This window comes from Athene noctua, chromosome 1 (genome assembly GCF_965140245.1).
Source record: "Athene noctua chromosome 1, bAthNoc1.hap1.1, whole genome shotgun sequence".
NCBI classification, from domain to species: domain Eukaryota; kingdom Metazoa; phylum Chordata; class Aves; order Strigiformes; family Strigidae; genus Athene; species Athene noctua.
In genome coordinates, this window is record NC_134037.1 from 144,313,299 (window position 1) to 144,333,648 (window position 20,350).

At 42.5% G+C, this 20,350-nt stretch overlaps 1 protein-coding gene across 6 annotated transcripts; it reads left to right on the forward strand.

The window, feature by feature from the left end:
* Positions 1 to 764: 764 nt before the first annotated feature.
* Positions 765 to 19,740, forward strand: LOC141957493 (OX-2 membrane glycoprotein-like). Of its 6 annotated transcripts, none has more exons than XM_074899083.1 (6): positions 766 to 828; positions 3,565 to 3,646; positions 4,443 to 4,769; positions 5,446 to 5,712; positions 7,435 to 7,551; positions 16,726 to 19,740. In XM_074899083.1, the coding sequence occupies exons 2-5, from the start codon at positions 3,589 to 3,591 to the stop codon at positions 7,545 to 7,547; spliced, it is 765 nt and encodes a 254-aa protein (XP_074755184.1). In that variant the 5' UTR covers positions 766 to 828; positions 3,565 to 3,588; the 3' UTR covers positions 7,548 to 7,551; positions 16,726 to 19,740. The 6 variants fall into 6 exon arrangements, with proteins under 6 accessions (XP_074755227.1, XP_074755184.1, XP_074755200.1 ...); XM_074899099.1 differs by lacking the exon at positions 766 to 828 and adding an exon at positions 1,404 to 1,611; XM_074899093.1 differs by lacking the exon at positions 766 to 828 and adding an exon at positions 1,759 to 2,031.
* The last annotated feature ends 610 nt before the right edge of the window (positions 19,741 to 20,350 follow it).

Genomic DNA, 20,350 nt, shown 5'->3' on the forward strand with positions numbered 1-20,350 from the left:
GATGTCTCCAAGGATAGTTGTATTCAGCTGGAATAGCCACTGCCCTGACCCCCAGCCTCCAGCAAACAGGTTAGTCCTTCTCTGGTGGGGGTGGCAGGGGCTTTCTTTTTTTGCAGGTCAGAAGGCACTGCTTTGTGCATTGTGGTACCAAGAGCAGCAGAACAGGCACAGGTTAACACACGGGTGAGCCTGGGGTGACTCAGAACAGGTGCAAACACCACTCTGTTCCTTAGCAGTGCTCCAAATATTCTCCCACACCTGTATCTCAAATTAGAAAGGGTTTATGCAGGCCACTATGTGGGCATCTTTGTCAATTTGGCAGGGGCTTGAAATTGTGACAATTTCATAATTTCTGATATTTTTCCCATGAGAAATGATGTTTTAAAACAGGAGACCTTCTAGGGCATGGCAAGAAAAATATTAAAATTGATATAAATGACATATGAACATGCATGTGTGTGTGTCTGTGTGATAGCAGCTGAAGAAACAGCAGACATCAAATGTCCTGTGTTGATGGCAAAGGGTGCTGTTTCTAATTAATCAAATTGAGAAATGGGTTGTTTCTGTCAAGCCTGGGACAAGCCTGATAAAACTACAACAGACAACTTGTCAGTGGCAGATCCTGTAGCCTAACAACAGGAAGATGGCAATGAGATTGTCCTGTATCATTCATGCTGCCCCTTTTCTTCTCCGTCCAACAGGATGGTAGCAGAAAAAGCGGAAGTTCACATCCAATGAGATAAGAGACATATCCCAGAATCAGTTTCTTGTCACCAATGAAGAGAAACACAGAGGATCCTGGCCAGACAGCCTGAACACCTACAGCTTGTGAGTATGAAACTGGACATAAAATCAACTTGCCTAGAGATTTTGCATAATAAAAGGACGTTCCCTTTAACAGATCTTTTAAATGTTCATTTCCTACAACTTAACATCTGGAAAAAAAAAAAGGTATTTTTTTTATCTGGGCTGAGGATCCAGAAAATATTCACAGCCTTGGTCTAGTATGGAAATTTTATTACGGACTGTTGCCAGGCTGGTGACCTGCAGTTACTATTACAGTTTGGGTAGTTAAGAAAAAAACAACTACCAGTTTTAGCAAAACCTTGGTACATTTTTTTTTTTTTTGGTGAAACCTGGCACACTTGTGAACAATAAATAAATTTGAGAAATTAATCTGGTTTGAAGAAAAGCAAATACTTTCTGGAGCACTAAGTATTCGGAGTCCAGTATCCGGACAGTGAATGTCACAGCTCTTGGCCGTTAGTATCAACTCATTATTATTACTATGTTATGTTCCTGCTACTGAATTGTAGTTTTAGCGGTTTATGACAGCACAGAAGTCTTTAATAAAAGCTCATTGTTGGTGTGTCTGTCACTACCCTCGAACCGATACCAGGGAGGAACTTACTTTGAATGGAAGCGCGATTTGCTCTGTTAGACGCTGGAATGCAGCCTAAAATGTCTTAGAAGGAAGTCTGGGTTTCTGCAGCTGCTGCACGCTCATCCTTTCCGGAGAGCTGTTGGAAATAACTCTGTGCTGAGAGCCTCCTCTCGCCGCCTTCCCCGCTCCTCCCGGCCGCCGCTGCTGGGCGCACTGACTGGTCTGAGGTGGGGTTTGGGTTGGGTTTTTTTGGGTTTGGGTTGTTTTGTTTTTTTTTTTTTTTTTTGGGTGGGGGGGGGGGAGTGGGCAGCCTACCGTGGCCGCAGGGCGGGGGGAGCCCCGGCGGCGCTGGCAGCGGGACCCGGCCGAGGAGCGGGGAGCTGGAGGAAGGGCCCGAAGCGGGGCTGGGGGGGAGAGGCCGCTCACCCGCCCCGTCCCGCCGGCGCTGAGCCCCTGCCCGCTCCCTCCCGCCTGTCCCGGAGCGCCGGCGCCTGCCCCGGCCCTTTCTCACCCGCGGTGCCAGGCTGATGCGGCGGTGGCCTTCGGGTGTGAGCCGGCAGGTAGCGCCGAGTGGTTATCCGAGCTGCTGATACGTACAAGAAGGTGTTAAAAGTTGGACAATTGCCCCAGGTGGTCGCCGAGGACCGGTGAGTCCGGCGCAGGGATGCGGTCGGGGACCGCACTCTGAGGTGCGGTCTGGAAAGGTATGGCAAGTGAAGGGTTTGCTCTTTACTTGCCCGAGGCTTACACGCGTGGGGTTTGTTGGTTGGTTTGTTTGTTTTTTTGTTTGTTTGTTTTGTTGCCCCTCCTCCCCCTCCCCCCGCCCCTGTCCTTTATTCCACCCCCCCCCCCCCCCCCCCCGTAACACGCTAGCCCGGGCTTGTTATCTAAAGGGACCTTTTTCCCACCACTGGTATAGCTTCACAACAGCCTGGTTCCTCCTTGTGTGAAATCTTGTAACTCCTTTGGATGTGAGCAAACGGGTATTAAAGCAGTGAGTTATAAGGCTGCTACTGAAAAATCTTTTCCTGCAGGTGTGGCACATCTTTCACTGGTTTATAAACGCTTCTGTAACTCAAAATTTCTCTCTCTTGCTCAGCTGGCCCTTGATTTTTGCGCGTTTTTAGAAGGAGTTTTCTGACTTTCTTAGAACCATGCTCAAGTATCTGGCTACATTGTATCCTCTGGCAAATTCATTATTTGTCAGGCTTGTTGCTGATTGATTCTTGTTTCCTGATTTTACACATAAGAACTTGGTCAGTATTCATGCTTGGTAACTGTGGAGTTGTATCAGGAGTTGTTTTAGCATGGTGTGTTTAAAATTTAAAGGCAGGCTACAGGCTGTGAGTGTATGCATGGTGTGTACGGATTTGCTGGGAATTTGTTTCTTAAATGGATTTCTTTCTCTCTAATTCCTTTATCGGCCCTCCTTTTTTTAAGCTATGTGATAACATAGAAAATGCTTTACTGTTGATTCTATTTTTTGCATGTAAAAAATCTTTAAAAAGTTGGGCTTTTTTATATTCTTGACAGAAGACACTCCCAAGACACATCAGTTAGTTTTGCAGACATTGGCTAAAAAAAAATTCGCTATAGGTGATGTGTGTTACAGAGGTATTTTATGTGAAATACTGTTTCCATGTAAATATGACAGCAGCTTCAATTCCAGGCAGATCTACAATGCAGTTGTGTTGTGGCAGTATTAACTGATTGAGGGAACAGGAAGCAGGTCAAAAGCTGTTCATTAGGGAAAGCAGCAACACACCCTTTCCCACCTTTGTGCGCAGCAGATGCAGTATGCCCCAGAAGTTCCCCAATTCATGCATTATGCCCAGAAGTTCTCCCAACTCGTGGGGAGTCCTCAAGTCCTCAGAGAAGTTCCTTTATCCCTTGATCTCACAAGCTAACCCTACCTCTCTCCCAGTGCCGCAGCTTGAACCCAAACAACCAGTGCATCTGACTTCTTGTGGGTTTATGCTTTTCTAACTTCCAACGAGCAACTTTTTTTTCCACCTTGGCCACTTTCAGTGTTGTGTAATGCGAGTTGTCAAAACTCACCATCTGCCCCCAGAACTATGTTTTCCTCACATGACAAAGCTATCGTAAATGTTTGCACCCAGGAAATGTGGTGTCACTGGAAGATGTCACTGAGTTGGCCATGTCTCCTTATCTTTCTTCAGGTGACACAGATTTTCCCTTCCAAAATGACTTTCCGAGCTCTGTTTTTGTGTCTGGCTTGTGCTGGGTTTGGAAAGGCAAATGGTAAGTTGAATTTCCTGAAATCTACCTGGAAATGGTTGGGGAACTGGTTTCTGATTCCTGAGGCTTCAGCAGACAGGGTAAGAGGCAAAAACAGGTGAAAAACAGATTGCTGGTGCCATTTGACATGTGTTAGATAGCTGAGGCATAGACATGAAGATGGCACATGTGACACAAGACCTCCTAGAGCAGCCTTTGGAGGTGGGAGGGACATGCAGCATCCCATACCTACAGAGACACTGGACAGAGTTGTTCACCTGAGTTCACAACTTCCCATAGTAGATCCCTCCCTCAGGAACAAATCTCTCTCTTTCTTTCTTTCTTTCCCTCCCTCTCAAATGCACTACAAACTCTGAGCTCCATAGTCTAGAAACTCTCTTGAGCCCATTTTGGTGCTCAGTTCTCTTGAGAATGGCTTGGCATGCACTTCCCTTGTGCATTCAATCTTCTTCTAGCTTTTAGGAAACAAAAACTGAGTCTCTGCTGAGAAAGGGAAGCCATGAGGTGATTTAGTAAAACTGAAGGGGGAAGTCTGCATGGATGGGTATAGAAGTAGGATGTGTCTTTTAAACTTTTAAGAAGTTTAGAAGAAAGCCAGAGCCTCAGCCAATGTAAATCAACATAATTTCATTGATTTCTAGGAGGATGCAGGAGAAGGAATTTTTTGGTGGGGGAAAGCTGTAGAAACAATATACAATTGATGGAATTGTTGTCTGTGGGTAATCCAGGCCTTAGAATCAACATTAGGCTTCTAAATATGTGTGACAACTGCCCATTTCACTATTTCATGTCACTGCAGTGGTTCCACAGGATGAACACAGAAAAGTGAAAGTAGGCGACGACGTGACTCTCAGCTGTGCCCTGACAGAGCCCAAAGATGTTTTGCAAGTAACGTGGCAAAAGAACTCCGACAAATCACAGAATAATATAGCTACGTACAGTACTGCAGTAGGATTAAACATTCACAAGCCCTATCAAGGCCGAATGAATGTCACAAGTCTGGTACTCAATGAGACAAGTATCACTTTTTGGGACGTAAGAATGGATGATTCAGGCTGTTACGTGTGTCTCTTCAATGTTTTCCCTTTGGGCTCCTTCTCAGGACGTACCTGCCTGAGTGTCCTTGGTAAGGTTCTCTCCAGGGATATGTCTCTAGTGGAAAAATCGGTGTTTTCTCACCCACGGCGTTTCCTTGAGTGGACTCAGGAACTGCAGTGGTAGGACCATCCCTTGGTGGAAGGTGGTGTAGGAGCAGAGCGTTACTGCTGTGAGCGAGAATTCTGTGGGGTCATATTCAAGGCTGTTGTGGTGGGTTTGGCTCTGGGCTGTCCTTGTTTGTTATTCTGCGAGTAGCAGCTAAAAAGCAAGGGGTGGGATCTTTGTTTGTAAGACCCTGAGCAGTCCCAGCTGGAACTTGGGCTAACCAACATTGCCTGTTGCAGTTTCTTCTTGGTGCCAGGTACAAGCCTAGTGCTGTGAGCTGCTGTGCCGAACCCTCCCAGTGACAGGGAATTAGCAGATAGGAGAGTAGCACGGACCAAGAAATGGTTTTACTTTCATAGATTATTTAAAAACCTGGGATTTCGGGTTGAGTGAAACTTTTGGGGTGTGTAACTTCATTATAAGGAAGGGAGTATTGAAATATGGTGGAGACCTGACCCAATGAACATTCTGTGCATTCCCATGCCATGGGGCTCAGTGCAAATCCAGTAAGTTTTGCTCTGATAATGGTTAAACTGCTACTGCTGCTTATGATCAGGTGCTCATTGTGGTGACGGGTTGTCTCATTTGTGTGTTGGAAGGTCTCAATGCGTCTGTCCATTACAACACTTCCAAAGGTCATTTGATTGCTGTCTGTAATGCTGTTGGCCTCCCAGAACCCACCATCACCTGGAACAATTTGTTCAATTCTACTCCTACACAGAAGACGGTCAGGCACACCAACGGGATGGTGTCCATCACCAGTAAACTGGAGATCTACAACACTCAGAGCATCGGTGAGCAGGACTTGACCTGCAGAGTAAGCAACATGAATGAAACAGTGGAATTGCCCGTGAAAATGAAAGGAGGTAAGTGAACAATACCAGCTACTTGGTAGCATTCTCTTGGCCTCCGTGTTTTGCAATAGAATGTTTGGATAGGAATCTGCTGGGAAGAGGAGGGAGTGAAACGCATATGTGCCAAGTAAGAAGAAAGGAAATCCTGTTTTACCTTCATTGCCGTCTTTGAAACGATAACATATTGGGGTTCTTTCCAGGAGGGAAAAAAGCCACGCTATTCAGGTAGGGAGCCATGGGGTTTAGAGGCACCAGGCGTTCTGCAGCCTGTAAGTCTCCTTACCTTTACCTCTCCAATTCTCTCTCCCATCCCCCTGTGGCAGGGGAGGGTGAGCAAGTGGCTGCATGGTGTTTGGCTGCCAGACAGGCTTAAACCATGACATAGTCTAACTTCAGTTTTCACACAGGCCTTCATAGTTTCTTTGACGGCCCAAAGATAGATATAAATGTTTGTCACCTGATCTCTACCTAGATGAAGTAAATACTCTGTGGATCACTTAATAAACACTTGAGTGGAAGTTTTGAAATTAATAACAAACTGTCTCTCAACAACAATTAACCAAACGTTTCTGTTAATCTTGCTACCTGTTTTGGCACAGTTAACCTGTGTATTATGTTTTAGTTTCTCTGTCATTTTTGCTAAGACACACATGCATTGCTGTAATGGCCAGGGAGGAATAGTATTTTCAGGCAAACAGCAAGGTGATCGGTTGAAGATATTTATATTAGTTTTATGGGGAAATCTTAAATACATCAGTGTAACATCTCCTTATTTTCTTCAAACGTTCTGTTCTGCTTGAAAGACTTTCACCCCAGTTCTGTAGATGAGGACTAGTTAAAAGCTGAAGTACTGTTCTCAGTTCACACAGGAACATTGACTTGGGTGATTTAAAATTCATGTGTCTCCAAATCTGGAGCCTTAAAAGGAAAACCACCTGGGAGCTAAGAAGACAAGAAAAGCCGCTTGAGATTGTGGGTTAATTCCCAGATTACATACTCAAGTGGTTGTTATAGGAATAGTAGTAAAGAGTAAGATCTGACTTTTAATATCTTCTCTCTAAAAGTTCAAAAGCAAGTTAGTTCTTAATTCAGAGTGACACTAATTGAAATAAATCTTTTTGTCCTGTCTCAACTACTATATTGTTTTGGCCTTTTAAAAAGGAAATGTGTATCTCAGAAAGCAGGAAACTAAGACTCTTGTTATTCCTTGCTAGGAGAATGAAAAATCATGTAATGGATTGTTGTTTTAACAATCTTATATTTTAGAGAAAGAGAAATTCAGATGAATAGTTCAGCCTAGCTTTGTTAAAAAACATGATAGTTTTGGCTTGATTCAAATAAATTTTAATTCATAAAGTTTTCAAGGTAATGTCAGTGAGCATTGAAATGAGCCTTCGTATTATCATTTTGATTAATGGCAGCCAAATTAAGTGGCTAATGACTAACAAGGGAGGGACATTCATGCTCAGATGTTGGGTAAAGCTACTTGCAGGCATGACAACATAGCCTGTCGTCTTTTCTGAAAATTAGTTTAGCCTTTGTGACAGTGATAAGTGGTTCAATCTCTCTTTTGAGCAATTGCTGCCCAATGTAGCTTAGCAATAACTTTTACAGTCTTGATGAGGAAACATTGTAATTAATCAGACATTTTGCTTATTTTGGTCTTCTTCCTATATAAACAAACTTAGTTTATATCGGAACTTAGTTTGGTGTGGTTTTTTATTGTTTTCACAGAAGAGGGATCCTCCTTGCTTTGGCTGATGATTACTGTGGGGATTTTACTTGCCGTCATAGTTCTGATTCTGATCATGCTGTTCTGTGGGAAGAGGATATGCAGGAGGGGTTGAAGTGGTGAGTCACTGATGCATGGAAACCAGCGTTTTTTGTAGAGCCTATAATAAGATCAGGTCATCTGCAGAGAAGAATGAGTCTTTGTTGAGATACTGTAGGTATGCTGTCATATCGGACAGGTAAACTTATAATAATGTGTTTACAGTTATTAGAGGTTGCCTCAGTTGCATGTAATTTTAAGAGCTGTGTTCCCAGTGCTACAGTTGAGGGATGGTACAAGACTATCAATAGCGAGGGGAAGATCCAAGCAGAGCAGAACATGTTTTGCTTTCAGGCAGAAATCTCAGCAGAAGTCATTCACTGGCCATTTGCATTTCATGGAGGGCCACAAAAGTGTCAAGTGTAAGTATGCCCAGAGAATTTTTGCAGAAGAGGTATGTTGGAGAGAAACCTGCTTGTGCAGTGATGTGCCCTCAAAGGAAGGGCTTTCTTCTGGTCATAGCATCCTTTTTGTATTTTTAAGACAAACAGTGTAATATGATGGAGAAGTGCGCTCAAACTTGACATATGAGTCTGCTTCCTAACACTGAATGAAGGAGAAATTGCAGCCAGTGTCATGTCTTTGTATGTGTGATGACCTGATCGTGGATCAACTCAACTTTCTAGTCTTAATTGCTAACAACAGAATGAAAGCTAAAAAAATTAGAGGAGAGGCCTTAGGCCTCAGAAATCACAGAAATTTGATTGTCATTGGTAGCTTCCCTCTTGCTTAACTAGATCAAAATTCTGTGTCTGGCTTTAAATTCTACTGATATGTTTAGAAACACCATCACACATTAACTCAGTTTCTGAATATTTAGATGCTTGCTTTACGATGATAATGTGCTATAAGGTAAAGTAGTGTTTCCAGGAGTATCAGACCTGTCTATTGTGAAATTAGAGCTATGTCATCTACCGTTAAGAGGGGCTGAACTAGTAAATCTGCTACTGCCAGAGACACAAAAGTCTTCACTGAGAAGAAAGGGAAATGAACACTTCTTACATGCCAAATATAACTTCTTAATTGTAAAACATATGTGAGCTTTCCATTGGTCCTATAAACAATTCAGAAGAGAAAATGTCTGTTGAATATTCAGACCAATCTGTAAGTTAAAGGGCAAGGAGTTGGTTGGTTGTTTTTTTTAAAGGATCAGAAGAAGGTGAAATGCTCAAAAGAAGGATGCATCTTTAGAACAACCATTCCAAAACAAAGGAGCTTGTACTAAGCAGGTCTTGAAGGAGAAACCTTGAGGCAGAGGTGACCTGGCAGAGGTCTGGGATCACTGGCTAGAGTGGATCAGAGCAAAGGTGACCAGGCAAAGTGAGTGCTGAAAAATGCAGGTGCTGCCTTGCAGAGTTTTGAAGCCTCTTTGTTGCATGCCAGGTGAGGAGAACCACACTGGGATGCTGTGACTGCACTGGTGCCAGGAGCAGGAGCAGGGGCAGTCAGTGAAACATTGCTTGGCGAGACTAGGTTGTTTGTGCGTAGACTAGGCTGAGGACGTTAACATACCTCCTAGCATGACTCTGGGCCCTGGATATTAGAGGTTCCCCAGGCAATGGCCACTTGTTCCAGCAACAGCTTATAACAGGACCATCCCCAGCAGGCACTGTGGGTAGCTTCACAACAGGACTCCTATGCCCTATACCACCTGCTAGGTATTGGGCTTGGAAGCCTCAAACCATTTCACGCATCTGTGTGCCATGTCGTGGGCCATACAAGACGTGATTTCCTGCTGTGGAGACACCGCTGCGATCGCAAGAGTATACACGTTATTTTGGAAACTTTGAACAGAGCTCACTCCCCCTATCTTGTAAGGAAAACACAGGACACAGAAAAGCATAATGTGTTTAAACTGAAAGCGCTGGGCCCCTTTCTCTTTAGCTAATGGCTCAGAGCTTGAAGCCCACCTGTGTCAGCAAGAGAAGGGGGGTCTCACGCCCCGCTGCCTGGGGAGAATGTCTGGATTCCTGGCTCCACGTGTGTGCCGGCATGTCACAGGGTGAAGACTCCTGTATTTACCTGTTCACCGGGGCAGAGGGGGTAAATTAGACAAAGAGTGTTTAGCAGCGGTTGTAAATTTGTTGTATTCGAGTTTATCAACAGAAGCAGGATTTGAAGGACTTCATTTATTTGTATTCCTTTTCATTTATCGTGGGTTTTGATTGACTGTGATGCCAGGATGTGACTTCTGCAGTGGGCTTGTAAGTTGTTCAGTCTCTGTTCTTTCGATGCAGTCTGGTTTTTAGCAGTCTTAGTCTGTATCTTTTCCAGTTGCTTTTCAGTCCTGTGTTTTGAAAACGTAATGTGCTGACCTGGATCCTTTTTGCGTGAAGGCAGCATTACTTTATACAGTGCAATTTTGATCAGCTGATCCTATTCCGTCATACAGTGACCAGTTTAGGGAAATGCGTAGTCAATATTCCTAGGGTACATCTGTTTTCCTGAAGGTCTCATTAATTAGTTTGTTACTGTTGTCACGTCCCGCTCAGATGAGGGAGGCAAGTGACTTAGATTTGTAAATCCCCAATGGAGTGGACAACAGTGGGACATGTCTCAAAGTCCAGATATTTATTAACTTCCCACAATGTACTAATTGGATACACGATAATTGGCTAAGTATAATGAGTTGTGACAAGCAATACAGAATACCTTGTGTTACTTAATGATAGTGAAGGAAAACGGGGAAAAAGGAAAGGAGGGAGATGGAGGGAATAGAGGAATAGAGATCACCGGTCTGTGTTCCTGCATCAGTCCCACCAGTGAGGGTTCAGGGAGGCATCCATCTTCTTTGCTTCACTTCACTCTCCAGGCCCCCCCCCTTCCTTGCCCTCCCTCAATTTATACACACTTCCCTTGGGTCCATCCCCTAGGTTGACACACATACCTATGTATCCCATGCATGGGCAGGGGTAAGATGTTTCATGGTATGATGCAATTAGTTTGATCTTGTTAATCATTGTTAGCATATTGAGGGGTGTTAACTTTAATATGCATTTCATGGATAATGAAGCCAAGGTCAGTCACTGGACAGGTGTCCCTTGAAATGTGACCAGGTGCCCTAGAGCAGAACCCTCCTGTCTCCACAGGGCTGCCCTGTCCAACTGCATCTTGTGTTATTTGGGCAGCCTTATCAGCTTTGACCTCCACACTATCCATCCCATGACTATAGTTTCATTACTTACAAGTGTTTGAGACATTCCATAGCTCAGAGGGCCTCCACTCCCCCCACTATCCTTTACCTCTTTCTTAGGCTGTTTTTCTTAGTCTTTGTTTCTCACAGGCCTGTTTCTTTCAGGACCTATTTTTACAAGTAATCTCTCACGGTTATAAAGGTCCAGTACCGGTGCAGTTTGATCACTCTGTCGCCATCTGATATTTTTTTTTTTTTTTTTTTTTACCTGGATGCTCTTTTCTGCCTGTTGATAAAAGCTACTTACAGTTCATATTGTATATGATTCCACTGTCACTTTCCCAGTCAAATCCTTAGAATGCCAAGAATTCCCATGGAACTAGAGTAATTTTTAACGCTATGTTTAGAGTGCATCACTACTCCACCAATACCACGCTGTAATGAGGAAATCCCCTACACCACCTTAGTTTCTGTCTGAGGTGCATACAGTGGACATTAGTCCAGTTTGTGGTGACTTGTTTTTTCCCTGCCCATCTGTGAAATCTCTTTATGTTATTTAAAGCCTTGGTTGCAGCTGATTCACCCAAAAGAGAATAACATCTTGCAGAAAGCTCTTTTCTGGTTTTATCGTCTACTATTCTCAGACTGTGTTGGAACAAGGAGCGGCGCCTACATACTTATTTCTGGACGTGCTTTTTTTCCTGGAACAGTAGAGGTAATAGTGCTGGCTGGAGGATACCAATATCTGTCCAAGGCCATTATCTGGGGCTTCAATACTTCCTTTCGTTCTGCACTAGATAACAAGCAAAGCCTTTCCAGTCTTGTTTTTAAAGTAAAACAACAGCTTTTGATCTGGGTGGTGAGGGACACTTTTCCATCAGAGTTTCTTCTCTTCTGCTTCTGCTGTTGAGAGTATGGTTGGTTTTTGGTTTGCTTTTATTTCTGTTGTTTCCCTTGTTTCCCTTCTCTTCATGGTAGATGCTTGGGAATCAGGTGAAGAGCTGGGGCTCAAAGCTGATGTCCCATCCTTAAGGCATTTGCCTCCTGTATCAGTTACGGGGCATACATACATTTTGATTCTTCCTAAAAACATCCCAAGTGAAGCATCTGCACCACATTTGGCTAAAAATCACTGTCTGGAAACAAACTGAGCAGCCTGTGTGGTGAGAGCTGGTGCAAAAGTTTTGGAAAACTCACATCTTCATCTTCTGCCAAGCAGAGAGGCAAACCTAGATATGCCTGTCACTTTATGTGCGATAAGCAGGCTGCAATGAATCACCAGACATGACTTCACCCATGCTAGAGGTTTCTCAGTGCTATTCTTCTGGTAAAAAGTGACACAGTTTCCTACGTGGCTCAACTAATAGAGCTTAACTGTAGACCACACCAATGTAAAGCAGTCTAGTTAACAAGCCAAGTGCCTGGATTGAAGCAAAATAAAAGCTATTAGTCTAAATAAATTCTGTTGACTTACCTATTGCATACATGTCTCAACCCGAATGCTTTCCACAGCATTGTTTATTTCAAGGCTTGCAGAATGTTCATGTTTCAGCCTCACCAGTTAAAAAGCTTTATAGTCAGTTCTCAGGACCTAGCAGTCTGCAGGGGGATAAAATTTCACGCAAACATTTTCCTGGATGCCTGTGAGGAAGGGCTATTTCACAAATGGATATAAAGGCCAGCATGTTTTTTTGTTGGTTTCTTTTTTTTTTTTAAGCGTTGTTATGTTGATCTCTCTTGGGTAGCTTATGCATGTTTTGCCTGGAAAGCCTTAGATCTAAATTAAAGTCCTTGTTTCAAGGTTTTTGTGTCTGAATCCAGCCAGCCAACTAACTGCACTTCAGAGATGCTGAACCTCAGTGTACCTCCAGTGTTACACAAGTGCTATAAAACAGATTGACAATACCTCTTTATTACCAGCTAGAGATCACTTAATACCCTGAATAGGGATTTAAGATACCCTGATTATTATTTTTTGAAGTTTGGAAGTTGCTACAGATAATACAGGTTCAGGTCTGTTAAGGTGCAAAGAACAACTTGGCTGATCAACTATAATATGCAGGTAGAAACCTAAGGTTTGGTGACCAAAAATGTTCTGAAAGGTTGGGAAATATGGCAGCCTTGTCCAGGAGATTCCAGTTATTTGGGAAACTTTACAAGAACAAGTACTTGAACACACTTTCCATTGCTTTGTTTATAGTAGAGATAGGAACTATTTCTGGAATAGCTATTACAGCAGTATACCCTAGTGTTTATTCAGTTTGGAGAAGGCTGTGTTTCTAAGCTTTGGCTGAAAAATTATGGCAACTCTTATTTTATCTGTATGACTTGGCTTGTTTGCTTTGACATAGAGCTGTTTTTCTTAATAGTGAAAGACTAGGTACTTAAGAAAAATATAGTAGTAACTCGGTTTTAGGAGACTTTTCAGAATCATTTTTTTCTGAATTGACAGCTAAATACCAGCCTTTCAGAGGATAAACTCAGGACATAACTCCCTCTTTCATGAGGATATAGATGGATATAATGCAGCCTGCTCACAGATGGATGGGTCTCTGCCATCGTGTCCCAGCTGGGGAGGCTCATTTTAGAATCGTCTTGTTTTTTTCTGAAGTGTGGCTTTATCGTGCGTAGGAGATTATATTCTATTTTTAATTCCTAAAAATATCTAAAATATGCATGGTATAAGTGAAAGTTGTTTTGCTTACAACAGCCTTATTCCTTTACTCTCCTTAGCACTACACCAAAAAAAAACCCAAAACCAAAAAAACCCCCCACAGCATAAAAACATTATAGCCAAACAGACCTAATTATGCAATTCTGTGTTGAGGCTGCCCATCAGGTTCCCTGCAGACATAAATATTTCTCAGCCCAAGTGATGTTTTCTGGGCTTAATCACACACTGCCTTCTGACAACTCCTGTTCCCTAGTAAGTTACTTAATTTTCTGTTCACAGAAATGTGCCTGGCAATACCCCCCCAGTCTGCATCATATATACATAGAAAGCATGGGTGCTCTTTTCAGCTTTCCACAATTTAGTGTTACGTGTTTCCACTGTGAAAGACAGGAACGGCCGGTACTTTGTTCATTTTTGCATCATGTTTTCTCCCAGCATAATTTTCTGACAAGAGCATGCTCCTTGTCCTGCTTTCCATTTTAGAGAAGAGCTGGGAGAAGGAGTGGCAGAAGAGGAAGGAGGGGAAGATGCCCGGGTGAATTCAGGTCTCCTGGGACATGGTTGGGGTTTTTGTCTGAAGGATGAAACAAATGCTGTTTGATACCTACAGGATGAAGGTACCAATGTAGAAAACATCTCAGAACTTGGCCTGCCCACCTAAAGGAGAAGAGTTGAAGTATAAGCTATTAAAAATGAAGCCCCTTCTTTGCAAACAGGGAGGTCTTTGCCATGTGTGATTAACACATTTTCTAACCTCTGCATCATATCTGTGCTGGTATTTAATTATGAAGTAATTTTCCAGTCTTTCATTCTCCTTTTCATTCCAACAATAGGGCTTTGTATGTAACCAGAAAAGAAAATGGCTGGCAGTTGAAAGGGAGAAAAAACAGCATTCTTGTGATATATGAATAGTTGCCTCGCTGTTTCAATTTCTTGTTTACTTCCTTGGTAAGATTTATTTATATGCTGAATTCTGAAATATTTTTCCTTTGCAAAATACTTCGGCTGTATGCAGGGCTATTAGATAAGGAGATGGAAACCTTTTTCTTACTCTTCTACACAAAAAGTAAAGATGCCATGTATATTTTCTTGGGTTTTTTTCAAAGCCACGTAAAGGTAGTGTCATAAATTGGGTCTCAAATATCAGAACGATATTCTGAAATATTAAACTATTTGTATATTCAATAAATGATGCTATTTGTGTGTATTACCAACCAGGAAAGTTGGTTTGCTTTTCACAGTTTATAAATCCATTTAGGGTTCTGTATATTCCTCACTTATATCTCTCTGCCATTTTCTGAACTCTGCATGTGTGTGGTTTCCAGGATTAAAAAGAAAGTTTGATTTAGTAGTAGGTACATAGTAAATTTAAAAAAAAACTAAAATCACGTAACCTTGTCTTCAGACGAATTTTTTAAAAAATCTGAAATACTGCTTGAACAGGTCTTGATGGTCTTAGTTTAATGAAGAACAGTGTAATAACTTCCCTGATTCATTTGGTATTTTATTAGCAGGAAATGGAAAATGCCTTTTTTTTTCTTTTTTTTTTTTTTTTTAGTAAATCATTCTTATTGTATGCAAATAGAGTAAGATTAATTCTGAAAATTTGTCATGCCATATTACGTGTGTGCTGTTTGGAAATGCTGTCTTATTTTCTTCTAATGTTTAAATATGCAGTAAGGCTCTGCACTCAGCTGCCAATATCTGTATTCAAAAAGGGACAATTGTACTTTCAAGGTACCTTATTAAATTTTTGGGAGATGCAAGCAAGTGAATCTCACGCCATGTTTATGTCAAGGCAGAGGGTGAGGTTCTGGGGAGCGCTGTGTAGCAGAGATTCAGGTGGCTGCGGTCAGCTTGAGGGCTGGCTGGCTGTGCTGTGCAGCGTGAGCAGTGCCATGACATGCTTGCTGCTCCAGCCTTCACCTGAAGGCAGGAATGGCTTTTGAGCCCATCTTTCCAAATTTTCACCATACGTGCTATGGTAGGATGTGCAAATTTCATCCTGGTGTGTGTGTAGATCTCCTCCAGGTTTCTGAGAGGGGCTGGCTGCTGTTTAAAGCAACAGGAAAGGGAAGGACAGGATAACCTGAGCTGGCTGGAGACTTGTGACCATGTGTCTCCAGGGAATGCTCCAAAAGCCAGCAGGACAAAGGCTAGGGGTCTTTTTTTAATCATGTCTCTTCGGCTGTTGTCTCTAGGCACTGTAATCATAGCTGCAGAGTGATTTAGAATAATTTTATGGTAGGAAGACAAAAAAAATCTAGTAGCTGCCTTTGATAGAGTACTATAAGCTGGACTGATTTTTAAATCTTGGTGACTGAAATCATTGGACAGGAAGCTTTGATTTAAATCTTCCAATGTAGTTCTTTTTTCTCCTTTTCTGTTTTCATTAGTTTACTTAAATATTTGGTTTTGTGGTTGTACTGTAATAACTTCAGGTTTTCCTTCAGTGATCATAAACTGAAATTCACATGTAAATTTCTATCTTGTGTGATATAAGCTTTAAAACACCTTTTTCAATAGTGTACTTCCCTCTACACTGGTCATGTCTTTTGTTAGCTACTGCCGAGCAGGATCACTTGGCTTCCTCCCCAGGTGCAATCGTTTCTAAGCCAGCTCCTGCCCCGCTGCTCATAGTAAATGGCTTTGAATGGGGTGTTGATTAACTGGGTAGTTTATCCCCACCCAAGAAGAAAATGTGGTTGCATAGTGTGTAGCATGATGTTTTCGTAACTGTTGTTTTCAGGCTTTCTCAGAAATACGCTCCCAGAAGGAATTTCTGTTGCTTAAAGAGAGTTTTAAGACTATTCCTCCTTGGAGCATAACAAAATATTGAGTGGGGTGAACATCTCTCAGAGTATCCCCTGTGAGAAGTCGGGGGGGGGGGGGGGGGGGGGGGCGGGTGTTGTCAGTGTGGGGCAAGCTGGATGGAGTGAGCGCTGGCACTGGGAGCGGTGCTGCCTCTGGGCCTGCACACATCTCCTGTGGTCCTTGGGGCAAGCGGTGCTGGGTGCAGGTTTTCTGGGTTCAGGCACAGATCCTTTCATGTAATGACACTTTGTGTGGCAGGTGTGTGTCTGTGCTGTTAAAGATAAGGTAGCTTCTTAAATTTAAGGTAAGGGATCATTTGTAGTGAAGCAAGGAACCATGGGGGAACACAGGCTGAAGCCTGTTTTGCTGTGTTTTAGGAAGATGTGCTACTCGTTGTACAGCAGGGAACGTCCTATGGTTGCTCACCAAAGGAAGGTTTTATGACCGTTCCTCTCCACTTTCCCCACTGTGTGTTTCGCCCACACTCCCACCACCACAGCAACCACAGCAAGACCTGAGGCAGCAACACAGTAGCCATGATTCACTTTTTCCTGTTTTTGCTTTATTTTCTAGGATCCTAGAGGATTTCCATTCACCTACCAGATTGTTACAGCCCAGCAGCCTGAAGTCCACATTACAAGCAGTGACTTGACTGGCTGGAAGGAAACAACAATAAAATAGAACGTACACTACCCTATCTAGATGCTGACTTGATCCTGAAAAGACTAGCACAGTGTTTATCCGGTCTAGACTCTTAATCATAAAAAGTAGGACCAGAGGGACCACTTAGTCCACTCCTCTACTGCCAGACAAAATCTGCTTTGCTCGTGCCACCTATTGGTATGGAAATTTTCTACTCTGCTCATTCTAAACCTGTAAATAGAACAATGACAGCATAACTCACTAATTTAAAAGTGTTGTGATCTAAAGGAACCTAGAGTGAGTTACTCCAGCTGCGTATAAACGATGCATGTCTGGTTAACATTAAAATGACTGATAGGAGAGGATCATCCTGCCTTGGGATGATGATCCCCACAAGGTGGATGATTGTCTGAGAAGAAAATCAGCAGTAACTGCGGAAAAGGTAAAGGCACCGGCCGGGGGAGGAGACTGCAACCACCAACTCAGTTTAAGATCAAGAAGATGTGCCCCCCACCTTTGAGTTTGCACAGAAGAATTTAAAGACACTGTAACTTCAAATCAAGACAAGGCATGTTGTTAGCCAATGAGGGACAAACTGATAAGAAACTAAACAGTGGTCATTACAGTAAATGTATATTCATGTAATCTGAAGTTTATAAATATATCAAGTTCTTTTGTGCAGTGTGCTAGTTTGGAATTACCACCTAGCTCCCCACTCTGCGCGGGCACGGAATAAATAAGTACCTCTGCTCTGTGCTTATATTGGCGTATTGGACACCGGTTAAACGACCCCACTTGAGGGACAACAGTACTTCTAGTGTGCAAAATGTATTTGCCTTCTTCCAGTTGGGTTTTGAAAACATTTGTGGATGGAGGCTCTGCAAGCTTTTTGGGGATCCTCTTCCAGTGCCTAACTGATCTTGCAATAAAGAGGGATTTAAAATTTACCAACATATGTCTGCAATTTTATTTGCAGCAACACTACGTTCATTGCCCTCTTCCTGTCCTCTGGTTTTCCTTCTCTTATCCAGCTGATACAACTCTTTCTTTCTCAGTGAATGTGCCAATAACTGCATTGCTTAACTCTCTCTGGAGAGACCTGCTGGACTCAAAACCCAGGACTCAAATCACACCAAGTCTGCCAAAAATTACCAGCAAAAGGGCTCCAAACAGGCCACAGATTAGAGGCAGTAGCAGCCACAGCTGGGAAATAACAGAAACAATTTATTTTATTTGGCTTTTCTTTCTAATCCTGGGGTGGTTTGTTTTTTAATCTATAAGTGAGAAGATGGAAGGAAAGCCCAGTAGTGGAATTATTGGCATCCCCATCTTTCCTTTCCTTTCTGTTTTGCTGTCATGTTCTTTCTGTTTTTTTTCTGAAACAATTCTGTTCATACCCCAGCCTATTCCTTGCTTAGCTGTCAAAATGCGTGGACTAGGTTTGTCAGTAGTTCTCACGGTCATTTTATGCACTGTTCAGAATAGTCTCCCATGTCTTCATCCTTCTTCGTTGTGTCTTTTTAAACAGAGACAAACTGTCTGTTGCTGGCCGAAAGCCATTATTCCATATTTGGACCTTGTTGTGTGGGATGTTACACTCTGAGCTAACTATCGTCTGTCACTACTGTGAATGTATTTAATAGTACCAGTGGGGAGTCTTACAGAGATTGAATTTACTGCTTTGCCATGTTTTTGGTAGCAGATAAAGACACTGCGTTACTCTTAGGAGCTGGGACCTAAATCTGCTCCTGCTCCAGGTACAGTCGGAGCTCCACTCCCCACCACAACCCCTAGTTGCTCCTCACTGCCTGCCCAAGCCTGCTGATCTGGCCATTTCCAGACTTAATGCTCCAGTTGCCTGTCCCCTCTACTTGCTGTGTGGCAGCAGGCTGCTCATGAGAGCAGAGCTCTCCTGGGCTTGCCTTCCAGCTCATTGTGTTTGTGAGGGGTGGGAGCCTCGGCATGCCCTGTGCCTACTTCACAGGGTGAAGGTTCCTAAAAACAAGAGTACCTCTGGGCATACTGACTTCATGGCCCATTTTAAATAGACAGGCAGGAGGACTGCAGAGGGTCCTCTGGTGATTTTTGTTCTGCTGGAGAATGCTAATGCTTAAGGTGTTTCTCTTCCTTCTGTCTGAATACTTGTCATCACATTGGGATCACTACCAGTATCCTCTGATCTTTTGGGTTCAATTAGCATTTGTGCATCTGAAGTATTCCATCTTACAAAGTGCATAGCATTTTGGATTGTGCTTTTTATGTGATGTATTTACCAAGAGTGCAAACTTCAATCTAAAAAAACAGCAGAGAAGACTTAACAGATGCAAGACTTATGACTAAGTGTTCAGAACCAATACTTTGACTGGCAGCCTCTCTAGAGTCTGGTGAAAAGTTATATGTGCATATATGTCTGTGTATATTACTAAGGATGTGAGGGGGGGACATTTGCTGTTACTATTGTAGGTGCAATATGAATTATTTATTTATATATTTCACTTTTTCTAATTAAAAAACCCCAAACTGATCCAACCAAAGCACCATCTGGTCCATTTTTTTTCCTGCTTGTTTGGGATACCAGAAACGCTTCATTGCATGTTGGGCTTTTTTCTAGTTTTAGGTTTACAATTTGTAGTGTAGGTTTACACTTTGCTTCCTTTATGTACAAAAAGTGGGACTTCAGGGGTTTTTTAGAGTGTTGGGTGGGGTTTTTTTAAAAAAATTGGAGCAAAAGAACTTTTGAGATAAATTTACAGAAGTATTTTTGGCTACAGCAGCTGCAGTTTACTTCAGATTATGTTAAAATAATCTCAGATGATAAAAACCCTGTATTTTAAATTTTTATAGGTATTGTGTGTGTGATGCTTGTTGCTTAATTATTCTTTATCTGAAGTTACATGCTTTACTGATGTATTGACTATCCTGTTTTCTGTATTTACCTTAGATTAAAAAAAAAAAAGCTAAATAAAGCAGCTTTAAACATAAGGCCACATGATTCCTTTCATTTGTAGCACACTTCTTGTGAGCTTTTATAAATTGATGAGAGAAGCATCACATATGAACTCTGAGTGCATGAATAGTTCCTTTGGGAAAGGCAGTAGTGACCTGGTGTATTCTTTAAGACGTATGACCTTTTGAGATGAATTGTGAAACCGCAATAATTTTTCTTTGTCATGGCATCAGCTTGCACTTTTCTTCTTAAAAGATGTGACAGTGAGAAACTTAGATCTAGTTAAAAGGACATGGAACACTGCCATCTCCCTAAAGGAGCTGAGTGTTGTGGGATGATGTCCTAGGCCTTGCAATACCAGTGAAAGACAAGAGTTTATTGTCTGAGCTCTACCAGTGAATAGAATAGAATAGAGTAGGCAGTGATTTCCAGAGGTTTTGAGATTGCAACATAAACTCCCACTCTATTTTTCAGGGAAACAAATGGTTGCTACTGATGGTTTCTGAAGAACTTCCTACAAGATGCTGGCCACAAGTGCAAGTTTCATTACTGACGTACCTCCCCCTGAGTGATGGGAGTTAGCAGTTCCTTCTCCTGGGAATCTGGTGC